Genomic DNA, 15934 nt, shown 5'->3' on the forward strand with positions numbered 1-15934 from the left:
TAAAGAAGGCGATAAGCTAATTAAATAGCAATAGTAAATGACCACTGACGGCACCGAAAAACAAGCAGCCGCGAAGTCACGGCTCTTCGTTAGGAGGACTGAGCGTGGTTAGGCACGATTTCATTTTTAAGGGTTCAGATCAAGCTATTTATTACCACCCTGACAATTTGGCTAACAGAGTAGTTGAGAGGAATGGAATATATTCACACCCAACTTTAAGACCCCCCAAACATGCTTCTTTCAGGTTTGCTTGTAGTATGCCAAAAGGATTCTAACCCCATTAGATAAGGCGAACTAAATGCTCAGGAGGCGGACACAGGTTCCCTGGAGGAGGACTCCTGTGGTGCTGCAAGAGATCTTTGCTGGATCTCCAGGCCTCAGTCGAATGGAGTGGCTAGTAATAACCTATTACAGAGCCATTTTTATGAGCTGGATAGTTGGGTGAGAAACAAAACCACAGCTCAGGATGGAAAAGGGAATTGTAAAAGCCTGTGCCTTTCCTCAGTATGTTTTTTAGAGGCAAATAAAAGGAACAGGCTCAGAGCCTTATGGGTGGTGGTTCATTCTTGAAGGAGGTACAGCTCACTACCATCCGATCAGGGCAGGGACTGCAAGGGAGGCCTCGTGAGCCGATGGAAGAATTCACCAGAAGGTGGATCAAGCTTAAATTATTAGTGCATCACCGTGGAGAAAATGATCATAGATTTAAGACAAGAGCCTTTTTAATATTGTTCAAAGTCTTACCTCTATGCTAAATGTGACATTTGAGTGTTAAAAAAGGAAAGAAAAACAAGTGATACAAAAAAGGCATGCTTCTATTTTTTTTGCTAGAGAAAAAACTTTAATTAGTCTTCAGCCAGCTGAGAAAGCTTTTCTTGGGCTTAGCATTCAAGATACTCTGAAATCCTCAACATCACTCTCAACTTGACCCTAATCATTATCATATTATTGTCAATTAGCCTAGCTTATTACTGGCTGCTCTTCTTTGTAACCTCACCACACCCAACTCTTCTCTGACTTGCTTTGGAATAATTTCTGTAGTTGTATTAGTGATAATCTCTAAGGAATTTCCACCACGTTAGAGAATAGCTTTCTGATATCCTCAATGATAAGTGGGGACAGATGCTAAAAATTCCATTTTTTGAAGCAAGAAAATTGGGTCTGAGAGCTGTTGGGTGACTTGACAGCGAAAAATCTATGACTCAGTGGGAGATGAGGTTTGGGGAAACTAAATTTTATACCTGCCACTCAAGGGCCCTGTCTAATTGAGTCAATTTCAAAGACTAAAAATACAAATATTCAAAATGCAAAAAAAAGGAAAATCCTTGAAAATAACATTGTATTTCCAGTAGAAACTGATAGCAAGTATCCCCGTTTTATAGAACGGCTGACACATTGGAAACACAATGAAATGAAAATGGCTTAAGATCTGCAGGGGGATGGTAGGAATGAATGAATAAATTCCTGAATCTTTAATCCAGTTCGGTATGATAGACTTCTCAGATTCATGGGACATAGACTAGCCCTAAGAAAACCGTGAAGTAATGGATTTGCTTTTGGGGTCCCAATCCCTCGACTCCCTTGCTTTTATTCAGGCACTCCTAGGCCTTTCTTCTTTCCACTTGCCTCTCTATAAAATTGTATTTGCGAGAAAGAATCAATGACTTAAATGCATGTATTTTTTTTTTTTTTTAAGATTTATTTATTTGAAAGTGTGAGAACATTTGTGCAAGGGTACATGCACTGGGCTGGGCGAGGGAAGAAGGGAGAGGGAAAAAGAGAATCCAGGCAGACTCTGCTTGAGTGCAAAGCCCAAAACAGAGGATGGAGGCTGGATGCCAGGACCCTGTGATCAGGGCCTGAGCCCAAATCAAGAGTTTGGAACTGAAGTGACTGAACCATGCTGGTGTCCCTGAACACAGCTATTTCTGAAAAGGCTTAATATATGCTAAATTATATAATGTAGGGTTTCTTCTTGCTATCGTATTCTGATTTCATTATATTCTATGCTATTTTTAATTTAACAGAAGGTAATTCATTAAATCAAAGGCATTAATATCTAATTACAGAATTTTAGGCATGAGTGATTCAGGTGGAAGGAGCTTTACTAAGGACAGAAGAACATTCCTTGCATTGTTAGAATGATACTGTGATACTACTCAGCTTCTTTTGCCTATTCATAAAGCCAACCTTAGTTCTAGGTCTAGTTCAACCAGACTTCATACTCAATAATTTCACTCCCCTCCACCTAAGTGCTTTTGTCCCCTACATTTAAGAAAATTGCTGGGTCACCTATCTCTCTGACATGATAATTTAAGGTGAGCATTTTTTTTTAATTTAATTTATTTATTTGACAGAGAGATAGACAGCAAAAGCAGGAACACAAGCAGGGGGAGTGGGAGAGGGAGAAGTAGGCTTCCCACAGAGCAGGCAGCCTGATGTGGGGCTCAGTCCCAGGACCCTGGGATTAAGAACTGAGCCGAAGTCAGACACTTCACAACTGAGCCACCCTGGTGCCCCTAAGGTGAGAAATTTAAAGGAACTAAAAGACTTAAAAGAGCAATGATAGTTAGAAAGCAAAAAGGGTCAATAGTTGTTGACTCAGGCTTTCCCATCAGATGGTGTCTATAAGTTCCTTCCTAGAGGACAGGTGATAAATTGGCATGACAATTTTTAGAAGACTGTAATAGTATTCCCAACTGCTTCAGTCAAGGATTATCAGAGATTTTCAGGAACTCAGCATCTTGAGGAGTAACCCAAATTAAATAATTAGCTATGAAGTGCACCTGGGTGGCTCAACTGGTTAAGCATCTGCTTTCAGTTCAAGTCAGAATCCGGGAGACCTGGAAGAGAGCCCCACGTCGGGCTCTCCGCTTGGTGGGGAGCCTGCTTCTCCCTCTCCCTCTGCCTGCCACTCCCCATGCTCGTGCTCGCTCTCTCTCTCTGTCAAATAAAAAAAATCTTAAAAAAATAATTACCTATTAAGAAAAATTTTAGGAAAAGAGATGCAAATTAAGGATAAAGAACAGTATACATTGGGCGTATGGTAAAAGACAAAAGCCAACTGGTAGATGAAAACCGGAAATGGAAGAGAAAAAACTGAACAGTAATCCTGATACAGAGGAAGTGGTGGTAACTACAAACTAAATGCATGTCAAATTTTCATGTCTGTTACCAAGTTATAGTGTTAAAGATACATTCGTTCCTGTTCCCTAACTCCTACGCCAGTTCGCTGAAATTTCACTGACAGAGAAAAGTTTTCTGTACAAATAATCTCTTATTATCATTATTTTGTTTGGTTTTATTCTCCTGGAACAGCCGCCTATTCCCGAAAGTTACGCTTTTGGAAGAAAATCCTGTCTCACAATGAACTTAGATATAGTTATTTTCCCTCAGGTTTCCTTGATCTTGGTCTCCCAGGGGGAAAATTTATTTTTGAGGTGAAAATAAAACTTATTATGTACATGGAGCCAAAGACAATTGTGCTAAAATTATGAAAGACTTACTCTTATCTAGATTTACCCCAAATGTGCTAGTAAATTACACCAAAGTATGAGAAAAATGCAAAAGGCATGTTCTAATGTTCCGTTTAAGGAAATTGGGTTAGACAGTATTTCCAAACACTAATGGAAGATACCAAAATCAGACGCTGCTTAAAACAATAAAGTAAATAAGTTAAAAATAGAAAATCAATTTAGTTCTCTATTCATCTTGAGCAAAATGCCAAAGGAAGCCGACATCCTCAAGGATTAAATGTAAATTTTGGAGTGACTGGGCGGCTCAGTTGGTTTAGCTTCTGCCTTTGGTTCAGGTCATGACCCAGGGTCCTGGGATTGAGTCCTGCATCAGGCTTCCTGCTCAGCGGGGAGTCTGCTTCTCCCTCAATCCCTCGCCCTACTCATGTTCTCTCTCTCTCTTTCAAATAAATAAAATCTTTTAGAAAAGGATTAAATGTAAATTTAAAGCTTTTGAGTTTTTTCCAGGTGTAAAGGCGTGGGATTTGCTATTGCCACTTGCCCTTTTTGCATATGATCATGAGGGAAAAAGACAAACGTGGAAATTTTTTAAGCAGAATATAATTCATTTTATTAGCAAATGAGAACTAGTCATTAGTATACTGAACAGAGGGCTGGGTTATCATTCAGGCAACAGGCACACATGATGCACATTACCCTTGAAAGGGCCTTCTTATGATCTTAAAAGACAAAATAATTTGAAGAGTTGTTGGAAGCAAGGTAAGTAAGTGTTAAAGCTGGTGAAGCAGAATAGCCATTCCACCCAAAATAGAATAAAGTGGGTGACTAAATCAGAAACTTAGGGGTTGATAAATACTAAAACTGAACATGTGCACTGCAACTGAAATCAATATTGGCGTGTAGCCTTTGGAATCAGACATTGCTTTACGGCACATCTCATATTCAATGGAGTCCCTTTTTTGTGATTTCTTTAGAATCAAACCCCTCAGATTTACCTTCAAAGGGATGGGTTATCTTTAAAATGAAGGCTTTTCTATAAATAAATCCTATTAAAGTAGGCCCAAGACGAACATGTTCTATTCTCAAAGTTTATTCATATATATATATCAAGCTGTGGCAAGAGCCCAGGGCATGTGAGAAACACAGATATATGCTCCTTAGGAAGTATTTTTCTTCTTTTGATTTCACCTAGCTGGTATGTCTACCTCTCCAATGAAGCAGAGGAGATATTTGTTTGAGGAGAAAGAACACAGTGGGAAGATGATGAGAGAAGGGTGGAGAACCATAGCTCCTCTCCATGAGCTAATTAGAAGGTTGAGCATTACCCACCACAGGTAAATTAGCCTAAAAAAAGATGGGAACTGGAAGTGTGGGAACTTAGACTCTCAGAGAGGGTCCTGCTGGTACTCCTGCTGTGTTAATGTTTAAACAAAGAATGTATTCAAGAGAAATTGCAAATTCTAGTAGGTACATTCACAGACCTTTTCTCTTTGTAACTTTCTCTGGTCTGTTTTGGTTGATGATTGAATAAAGCGACACCTTCAAACTACTGAGTTCCTCAACCACTGATGTATGTAGAGAAACTGCTCACTGAAGAGATGCTTCGGACATCTTCCTGCAACTCTGATACTTACAAACAGAGCCCACGTTTCAGGGCGGAGTCAGGGGGAGAAGGTTATAAATTATATTTATGCGGAGTTGAACGAGGAGAAAGGTTAGGTTATTGAGGTATTTCATAACCATTTCTCTCTTCCCTTCTCACTTTCTCTCATACAGGCCCTCTGGGTGCTGGTTTCAAAGTGATGGGCCAGAGGGCAGTCAGCGAAGGACCCACTGTGATCCGGTGGAGAGAAAAACAAGATGCTCCGGCTGCCATTGAAGCGGGGACTCCACAGTGAGCATCGATCAAAGCAGACTTGTAGATGAAAGGCACAGACCCTTAGACAGTCCTTAGTGGACGTAAGGTACCAAATTTTACTCTATTTCACATAATATTTTATTTTAAATTTTTCATAACTGTCCTTAGGAGTTTTTCTACATCAGACATTCTGTGGAAAATCTCTATTTTACATAAGTCATCACAGGAGTTTTTCCAGAGAAGACATTTTTCTATGCGTCAGTAATCACAGTTACGTGTGAAGTGGGACAGGAAGACTAGTACAGTCATATGCAAAAAAAAAAAAAAAAAAAAAAAAACACTGCATTATTCTTGAGACAATTATGTCTGACTTGATTTAAATGTACAGATGAATCATGTAATTGTAGCTTTCACATTTTCAGGCCCTAAGAATATCCAGATAATGAAGCCCAAGGTGTTACTTAGGGGCAAGGTAGTTGGTAACGATAGTTAAAGGAAAGGCCACTGAAGAATCGTTCTTGGGCACATTCCTTATGCGTGTAGGTCTATTCTGCTTCTCTCTAATGCCATCTTGGACTGGGAAAACCAGAGCAGCTGGCAGTGGTCAAAGTGCAATTCCGTATTATTGTTTTCATGTCTCCCAAGCTAAAGGTTAAAATAGGAGTTTCTTCCTACAATCACAGAGCAATTTTGGTTTTAGAAGAGAAAGATGACATTGAAAAGTTTGAAATTTACGAGACTTCCCATTTGTGAAAATGAGAAAAGCTCTGTGTGTTTTGGAAACTTTCTAGATAGACGCAATTAGTTCATTCTAAAGAATGTCAAAATTTCCTTATAAAAAAGAAAAACCCCACTGGTGTTTTCCTGTTGTTGTTGTTTTTTTAACTGTTAATTTGAAAAATAAAACTTACTTTAAGAAGAAATTGTAAGAGAGTCCTTTTCTCTACTTGGCATAGTAATGTTTATATAACATATAAAACAATGAAACATACAACATTCATTTTATGTTTGGCTTAGCACTCTATATTCCATTTTTTTGACCCAGTATAATCAGATGCCTAGTCTTACTCATGAAATCAAAACTACATAAATTATATATTTCTCTTGATTCATCATCTGGAGTTGCCTCAAACAGCTTTAGAATTTAGTTATGACTTAATTATAGACATGGGGTGGTGGGGGGGCATAAAGTCATAGAGTAATAGCAATATATTTCTAAGGTTGTAAATTTATTTACATAGCAAATAGCAATGGGTGCTACAAAAATCTAAATCTTATAGTAATGCTAAATGGTAAATCATCACAGAACTCATATTTTTAAGAGTTAAACTTTGAACATAAGCTTATTACCTGCTAGATGTAATGTGGGTGCATTCCTGTATCTAGAGGGCCCTTAACTTCTGAACTTCCTGACACTGAAGAAGCAGAAGCAGAGGCAGGAGAAGGAGAAGAAACCAAACCCAAAACAAAAACAGCAACAAAAAAAATCTTTTCCTTGGAAAGAACATAAATTAAGATCCAAAAAGGTATTATTTAATGTTTTGCTTTATTAATATGTATATTGAATATTACGTCACATGTTTGTGCTAAAATGCCATTTGAAATCAGCATTAAAATAATTATATAAAAGGAATACTTCTCTTAAGACATAAGGATGTAACGATATAAATAATTAATATATTTCTGAGACACTGCAATGACCTGCCTAGTCTTTATTTTTCTGCATATATGTTCATCTTGACTTACTTCCTGGTTCTTAATTATAGCCACTAAAACATATATGTTTCCAATAAGGTAAAGGTGTCACCTACTGAAATTCAAGGAGATCCAAACGTATACCCTGTTCTTGATTTCATGTGATTGGCTGCCTAATATTAATTAATTAATTAGACTGACTCGCCTTGAAATGACTTACTGTTTGAATTTTGTGGAAATCCAGGCAAGGAGGATGGACCGTTCATTCCAGGGAGTAGAACCGGAGGGAGGCCGGGGAGTCCTGGATAGGCTGCTGGCAGACTGATGCCATGGAGGGAACTGCTGTCCATCATGCTTGGCTGTGTTACCGCTAAGCCCAGAACATCCGAAGCTTTCTTTATACGGTCAAGTTCTTGCTGTGCCATCAGCTGTCGAACGGTGGTCGGAGCCAGGTAATCTTTCTCCCGATCAAGCTGGCTCCCAACAGTCTCCCTCACTTTTGAAATGTGCTGTTTGGAGAAAATATGATCTCTGATGGACAAGCGGGCAGAGTACTTCACCCCGCAGAGGGTACACTCTGGCTTGGTGCCTTCTGTTCCACTTTGATTAATCATGAAAGGCTTCCCTATGTTAATTTTAAATTTCTTTTCCTTTGCCCTTGCATTTTGGAACCACACCTGGACCACACGTTTGGGCAGACCGATCTCATTGCCTAGCATCTCACATTCTTGCATGGTTGGAGTTCGGTAGTCACTGAAGCAAGCCTTGAGAACCTTGAGCTGAAGGTTGCTCATCTGGGTTCTGAACCGCTTGTGACCTGGTCGATCGTTGCTTTTGGATTTAAAAGGATTGCCGGATCCAAAGGGATTTGGTGAACTCGGGTCAGCGATGCTGGATGATTCACTGCGGTCAGCGTTGTCATCGGGGTCGTCGGTGATATAAAAGCTTTGGTCGTGGTCACCGTCTTTATCATTGAAATGTATGGAGGGGCTCGTGAGAGAGAAGAGAAATTTTTCATCGCAAACCTCCGTGGTGGGTGTGGTTGCGGGTTTTGGCAAAGTGTCGAGAGCTTTGGGCTCTTTAGGAGATAAAGCCGGCTTCACATCTCCAGAACTTCCCGTGGTGCTTTCCATCTCAGCATTGCCCTCATCGCCGGTGGTGGCATCACTGATGGCCGTGTTAATTGACGAAGTCTCATCAAAATCCGTCTTATTTTGATCATATCCCGCCTCGGCAGGAGGGGCGTTTAAATTCTCTACATCCTCGGCACATTCTGCTTTAAAAGAAGAAGGGCTTAAGAGATTCTTCGGCGAGAGCTCTGCTGTTTTACTAACAGGTGTTGACACTGTAGAAGCCAATTCATTCTCACTTGATAGATCAATTTTAGTTAACGGCAAAGACGGATAATCAAAATAAATGTATTTCTGAGGGCTCTCTCCCCCATCTTCTGTTGATATCAAAGGGCTCGGCGGCAAGCTGTAACCTGCCTGCTTTCCTTCATTCCAGTGCCGAGAGCGAATGTGGCTTTCCAAGGCTGACTTGGCCTTGAACAGGGCTCGGCAAAAAGGACACCGTTTATGAGACTGGGCCGGGCCCACTGCCCGGAACTGGCCTTTCCTTTCTCGAGCTCGTGTGTTCTGGAACCAGACCTGCACGACTCTTTTCTTCAGCCCCACTTCCCGTGCGATGTGATCGAGCATTTTCCGGGTGGGATTGGAATCCAGCAAGTATTTCTCGTAGAGTATCTCCAGTTGTTCCGGGGTGATGGTGGTTCTCAGGCGTTTGTCGCGGTGCTGGTCTTCGCCACTGTTTCCCCCCTCCTTTTCACTGCATGCGTTGTCTTCCTTGTCGTCCAGTTTCCTCTTCAGGGAAGCGGCGACCGTCGTGGCTGTCGTGGTGTGCGAGGAACCGGTCTGAGGCGGCATTTGCGTGAGAGACCCGCTCAGGAGCTGGCCGGTCATCAGTGGGTTGTTGGGGTCGAATATCATGTAGGGCATATCCATGGGCCTTTCCAAGAATGGAGAGTGAAGGAATTGGTTTTGAGCAGCAAGGAAGTGCATGTGCTGGTGCTCCTGCCAGAGTTCCAGAGTCGGGAAGGCAACGGTACACTGATCACATTGGTATTGTAGTAACTGTGGAGGTAGACTATTCTGGAGCGAAGTCATGGAAATCTGCAGTGGGCTGGAAGGGACTGGGGTCTGAGAAGCCGAGGGAGGTCTTCCGACCAGTTGGGGCTGTTTGGGTGGCGGGGGCTGCGGTGGGGCCGCAGAGGCCTGTGGCGGGTCCGAGGAAGTCGATGCTGAGGGCAGGGCTGGTTTGGCGCCTTGGGAAGGGAGAGTGGGGTCACTCTGCTTTGGCTTTTCTGTGGGATATTCAGGTTTGGGAGAGGTCTTCTCCAGTTCTGGTTTGGGTGATGGAATCAGGGGGGTGCTGGTCCCGGAGCCAGAGCTCGCCGCGGGGGCAGCGGCGCTCTTGGCGGCCTCCGTCTGACCAGATACCGTGCAGTGCTTGTACACTACTTGGTCAGTGGCGTCCATGGAGTCTTCGGTTTGGCTTTCATCTTGGGCATCATCATCTTCATCCTTGTAACACTGCTTTTTCTGATGCGTGATCAAGTCAAAGATCCGGGGGAAAACCACATTGCACTTTTTACACTGGTACTGCATGTTGCTGGTGCGGATATACCGCTCGTTAGTGAGTTCTCTTTTTTCATTATCTTTTGTCTCCGCTTGATTCTCGTAGCTCTTCCGTGCTTTCTGGCGAGCGTTCTGGAACCACACGACGATAACCCGGGTGGGTAGGTTGAGAACCGTGGAGAGTTGCTCTATTTCATCATCTTTTGGGTAAGCGTTTGTGTCAAAAAAGTCTTGTAGAACCCGAAGCTGGTAGTCAGTAAATCTCGTTCTGGACGACCTTTTGCTGAAGGACGCATCCGATTTGTAATGTTCTAAAGAGGAGGGCTGTGGGTCGATTCTGATGTCTTCCAAAACAGTGATGGGAGGGTTACTGAAGTTGTACGGAGAGTCCTTATTCCTCTGCCGTTCCTTAAAAAGCGTATTTCGAAACCAGTGCTTGATGACTTTTTGGGAGAGGCCCGACTTCTCTGCCATTTCTTGGATCTGTTCTTCGCTCGGAGAGTTATTGATGTCAAAATAAGCCCTCAGGATTTTTAGCTGGTCGTCTGTGATTCTTGTCCGTGGGCGTTTGAACTGAGAGTGCCTTAGGAAGTTGGGATCCAATCCGAGCTGCTGCTGGCAGAGCTGAGTGAGATCCGCAGAGAGAGTGTCCATCTGGGGCAGCTGCAGGGCCAGCTGAGGAGGAAGTGCAGGGTGCTGCACGGGCTGCATCATAATGGAAGGGAAGAGCGGAAGGTCAAGAGAAACAGGAAGCTGCACCTGCGGGGGAGCAGACGGGGGAGGAGGCGGGGGAGGAGGCGGGGGAGGAGGTGGCGGTGGTGGCGGCGGGGGTGTGGGTGGTGGCGCTTGCAGAGGAGTGGACACCGTGCTTGGGATTTTAACAGGACCCAAGGAGGAAGGCTGTGGAGGAGCCGGAGGCAGAGGGGGAGGTGGAGGTGGCGGAGGTGGCGTTTCTGGTGAAGATGGCGAAATCGGATAGAGCTTGTCATAGGCCTCCCTGTATTGCCGAGCAAATTTTTCTAGCGCTCCGTATGGAAAGAACTGCCCATGGACATGTTCTTGGTGACTCTTTAGGATAAGAACATTGGAAAACAATTTACCACACGTTCCGCAGTCCAGTTTATCAGTGTTTTCACCTTCGCCACTTTTGCCCTTCTTCTGGACCTTCTGCCTGTTTTCGTTATACTGAATGACCAGTTCAAAACCGAAGTTTTCCAGTAAAGCCTTGGCTGCGTTTCCTCTGGCCCCCGAAGCTATTCGGGGTGGTGGGATGCAGGGTTCCAAGGGTTTTTGCTTCTTCGTGTCTTTGCCTTCTTTGAGTCCTTCACCTTCGCTTGTATAGTCTTGCTTTGGCTTTTCTTGCTTTTCGGCAATCTCTTCTGCCTCCTTGTAAGATGGCGCGTCCTTCAGGATGGGGCAGTCGGCACCGGCCACGTTCGTTTGCTCCTGTTTCAGTAACTTGCTCGCTGCCTGCTGCTGGGCCTGCTGCTGGGGCTGCGGCTGGGGCTGCTTCTGGGGCTGCAGCGGGGGCTGGGCGGCCTGGTACTGTTGTGCTTGTTGCTGTAGTATTTGGAGTTGAGTCTGGCCGACGTGATGCTGGGTTTGAATCTGCTGCTTCAGGTCTTCCAGCAAAGATCCAGCCATTCCCGTCATGCCGGGCATACCGAACGTGGCTGAGCCCGGCAAGCCCAGATCCGGCCCCAAGCTGAACTCCGTCCCGGGGATGTAGAACGGAAAGAGAAACTGAGGCTGCTGGAACTGCAACAGTGCTTCCGGGGTCACGGGGAAATGAGGCAGAAAGGCTGGGTTTAGGAACTGAGGCTGAAAGAACGCAGCTTGCTGCTGTAACTCGTGCTGGAGTTGCATCTGGATTTGTGCTGGTGACTGCAGTGGGTGATGTGGAGGCTGAGCAGAGATTAATTCCGGACTTTGCTTCTTATTTAATTCTTTGGCATCTAGGTGGGTATCCTTGCTGCTGACTGTTGCTAAACTCATGGAATCTAGCATCCCCTGGCCAGGACTACTGTTGGCTGCCAGGCTGTGTCCACCGGCCACATGGCCGCTGGGCTCCAGCTTGGCAGCCCGCGCCTTGGTCTGATGGAGCACGGACCTCATGTGGATTTCCAAGGTCGAGCTTTGGCTGTATGCAACATTGCAGATGCTGCACTTGTAGGGTTTGTTGTCTGTGCTGCTGTTGGTTTCTTGAGGAACAGGACTGGAGGCTTCCTGCAGAACCTTTTTCAACTTATGCAGATGAGAAACTGAATTATAATGGACCAGGAGAATGTTCTTTTGGGTGAACGACTCTTTACACACTGTACATTTATATGGGCGCGATGGGTCGAGGAATTTTTCCATCGTAAAATTTGGCCCTTTTCTGAAAGGTAAGGTCCGCTTTGGTTCAGAGCCCATGTCGTCTGGAATAGAGCTACTATCGCTCCCTACAGGACTTGCCTTCCCTTCGTGGTCCACCTCATACTCTCTCTCCATTTCCTGCTCTAGGGTGTGGTCGTCCTGCACCATAGTTTCACTCTCCGCCCAGAGTTCGCCATTCACGGGCAAGGAGGCGTACAGCTGTTGAAGTTCAGTTTCACTCAGTTCGGGGTGGCCTGCTTCCAAGTGTTTTTTTAAAGCCTGGAATGTACGGAAACTACGCTGGCAGAGATTACACATCGTTGCGGCCCGAATCGCGTGGTACTGGGAATGTATCTGAAGCTTCTGCATAGTCTTAAAAGCCAGGCTGCAGTGGTTACAGCGATACTTATAAACATGGCGGTCCGACACAGAGAGGGGTTGCCTTTTTTGCTGCTCACTTAGCTGATCCTGTAGTGCGTCAGGCAGTTTCACATCCTTACTGCTGTTTTTATTCCATTCTGATACTTCCATGGGTTCTTTAGCTGGTTTCTGCTCCTCACTCTTTATTTCCACATTAGCCTTTGAATCGTCAAGACCTGCTGTACTTTTGTCATCCACTGGACTTTCGCCTGTGTAGAAGAAAGCACAAATATGTCACTTACAGGAAGAGACCCTACTGCTTAAACGCCAATAAATAGAGTAAGTAGGAACTTCTAAAGATTTCCGCTTAATCCATTCCTTTTTTCTTTTTTTTAAAGCAGGTTCCATGCCCAGAGTGGAGCCCCATACGAGACTTGAACTCACGACCTGAGATCAAGAGTCAGACACTTAACTGGCTGAGCCACCCAGATGCCCCTAATTGAGTCTTTGAAGAAATACTTATCGAGCAACTACTATGTGCCAACCACTGTACCGGGTACTGGGGATGTAAAGGTGAATAAGAAATCACCCCTGACCTCCAGGAATTCCAGGATAGGTGAAAAAGCAAGTGCAAAGTAATTATAGTACATTGCCATCAGCATACCAAGGGCCATGACCTCAGCGTTCAGGAATTAGAACACACAGAATATTCTTGGTCCTCGACACTTAGGTCTCCTAAGAGCAGTTACAGATGACCAGATACTAAATGTGCTTTGGAAAATGTAGCTCTTAGAAACACCACAGTTTTTTGTTTTGTCCCCGACCCCCATGCTTTATAAAAAAAATAAATAAATAAAAGGCAAAAAAAAACCCACTTTGATAGTATTAATCCTGGAACATCACCACACACGCGAGCCCCCTAAACGTGTTTTCCGCACATCCTGTGCCCAGGCTGGCATACCTGAATATTTCCCAGATCCCTCAGCTGTGATGGCCGCAGGTGTGTCCCGCTCCGACTTCTCAGAGGCAGCCGCTGGAAGGAGCAAACTGTTGGGCATCATCACATCAGGCACGGGCACCTGTAAGAATCAAAGAGGTTTATGTCACGGGGAGCCCAGAAATCAGACTCCACCATATCTGTCACTGACCAGTAGCCTATCCCACTTCCTTTTTTCCAAAAGAAAGTGGGGACCTTTTATGGATCTTCTAGGCCAAGGTTATCCTTTCAAATTTCAGATCAATGCTGTTGCAATACTGTTTTCCTTTCTTTTTTTTAAAAAAAATATGACTTAAAGGTTTTTGTCAGCCTATTTTTTTTATATAATGATAATCGGGAAAGTTTCAAACTCAACTTGCCCACATGAATCATTTAAATAACATTATAGATATAGATCTAAGACAGTAAAGCACGCTACTGAAGGAGCTCTGCCTTGTATCGTATTTTCTTTCTCCGTAAGCAAAAGAGATGACATATAAATGGGCCTTGGTTGTGATTTCTAGAGCACAGTCCATAAGAGAGCTTTAAGTAGGCAGAAAAAATACATTTCTCAACCAGTAATTACAGATGTCGTGTTGATACTTTTAGAGGGATCCCATCACACCCAAGGCAACATTTGGGCTCCTTACTGTCATCAGCAACTTCTCCACACAATCCGGGGACACGCTGTGCAAATGTGTCAGATGTAGCTGGAGGTGCATTTTGTTGCTGAGGACGTCCTGGCAGAGGGGACAGCAGATGACGGGCTGCACCGAGTGCTGGGACAGGACGTGCATCTGGATACGACTTTGGTCCCTACTATTGTAGTTACAATAAGGACACTGAAAGAACTGGAGAATATGGAAGAAACATGGCCACTGTTAGTGGATGGCCTCGGATGACTTCAGAACACAGAAGTAACACCAAGAGTTAATGGCATCGCTGATCACAATGTCTACATATGTTTCAAACAGCATGAACTCATTTGAGTCTCTAAAACTATCGGGAGTGATAATAATAAATAACAACAATAACAATAATAATAATAAAACAAGTTTACACAGCAAAGAGAAAAAACATTTTTACCTGTTCGTGACAGAATTTATTGTCCTCTGTAGGTTTTGATCTTTTGGTTGCAACATCCTCTTCTTTTGCCAGCAGGAGTGGCTGGGTCCCCCCTCCCACACTGACTTTTAGCTCCTTGTCTGGTGTGATTATTCCTGATTCCCAAAAAAGAATAGAACACCTCAATTTTAAAAGACTCACAACATCAAATTCCGGAAAACTGTATGTTTTTTTGAATAGCTCTGACTCCAAATCCACTGAATCATAAAAATGACTGGACAAACACTTTCAAATGATGTGAATCTCAAAAGGCAAAAAGCACACTTCTTTTTATCTACTAAGTGGGCTTTATAAATATATTTTAAAATGTACTCTTGTCTCATGTTTAGATAACCCTAGGTGACCTTGAAAGATTCATCCATAACACATGCTCTCTGGTGTCTCAGAATGCCTTTATCACATTAAAGCTAATCTACTCCCATTCAGAAAAGCTAACTTAGAAAAGAGTTACTTTTACTAACATTTAATTACTTATCTCTTTACTGAAATTCTTGGATGCTGAGCATATTTCAAAATACCGAGAAGAACTAACTAGTTACAATCTAGAAATGAAAATCATATTTTTACGTGGTGAATACAGGATTTTAAAATTTTACTCTACATTCCGTATCTGTCGCTGCTTTTTGTGATTGCACTTTATTTTAGATATTTCAGCAGCTGGCTGTACACATAGCATTATGGTTCAAATCTCAAGAAGACAACAGTTTTATGAAGTTAATCCGAATATTCGGTGTTAAAGACGGTTTAGAATTTTGCCTAGATGAGCAATGTCACGTGCAGGAACGTCACACGCGTCAAAGAAAAGAGTGCAATTCTAATTTCCTAATCTAACAGAAAATTCTTTCCAGCATCAATTTTCCCGATAATCTTCTCTGTGAGGCTGGATATTACAGCGACATTGGGTAGGCATGTCACATACATCTCACGACAAACACAAAACCTCATTTACCATCCATTCCAATCTCATCATAGCGCAGCATCATCTGACCTTTTTTCTGCTGTTTATTATGAGTATTTCTAATTTTAACTTTCAATTTTCACCATCTTCCAGTCAATTTGCAACTAAATTATTTCCAGGGTGAGGACACTATCACTGGACAACTGGGTGCAAATACATCTTGAAATGCAATGAAGCTAAACCATTGATTGCTATCAGACCCCGCGTAAATATAGAGTCTAGGCGTAATCTGATTGTATGCTGTGCATGAAGATTTATCTTGATTTTTTTTTCAATCCACATACAGTTCGTATAAATGAACAAATTGCACCTTATTGCAAAATAACCCACTTTTAATTTAAAAATAAGGTCAAGGATGTTATGGAAACAAAGTAAAAATGAACCAAAAAGTAATATTCTTTTTCTGTCCTGAAGAGAGATGCCTGTTTTCTACCATATAAATAATTTTAGGAATTTTAAATTCAGAAAGAAATTTAAAAGTAAGAGTGGCTCTGA

At 43.0% G+C, this 15934-nt stretch overlaps 1 protein-coding gene across 2 annotated transcripts in view; it reads right to left on the reverse strand.

Moving 5' to 3' along the window:
• Window positions 1-15934, reverse strand: part of ZFHX4 (zinc finger homeobox 4) — a 180299-nt gene that overhangs the window by 4837 nt on the left and 159528 nt on the right. For both annotated transcript variants that reach the window (XM_059166180.1, XM_059166179.1), the window contains exons 7-10: window positions 14443-14576; window positions 14007-14207; window positions 13342-13459; window positions 7250-12649 (exon numbers count right to left, since the gene is read on the reverse strand). In XM_059166180.1, coding sequence (XP_059022163.1) covers window positions 7250-12649; window positions 13342-13459; window positions 14007-14207; window positions 14443-14576 — 5853 coding nt within the window. The remainder of the gene's footprint in view (window positions 1-7249; window positions 12650-13341; window positions 13460-14006; window positions 14208-14442; window positions 14577-15934) is intronic.

The sequence above is a fragment of the Mustela lutreola genome, chromosome 3, assembly GCF_030435805.1.
Source record: "Mustela lutreola isolate mMusLut2 chromosome 3, mMusLut2.pri, whole genome shotgun sequence".
Lineage (NCBI taxonomy): Eukaryota > Metazoa > Chordata > Mammalia > Carnivora > Mustelidae > Mustela > Mustela lutreola.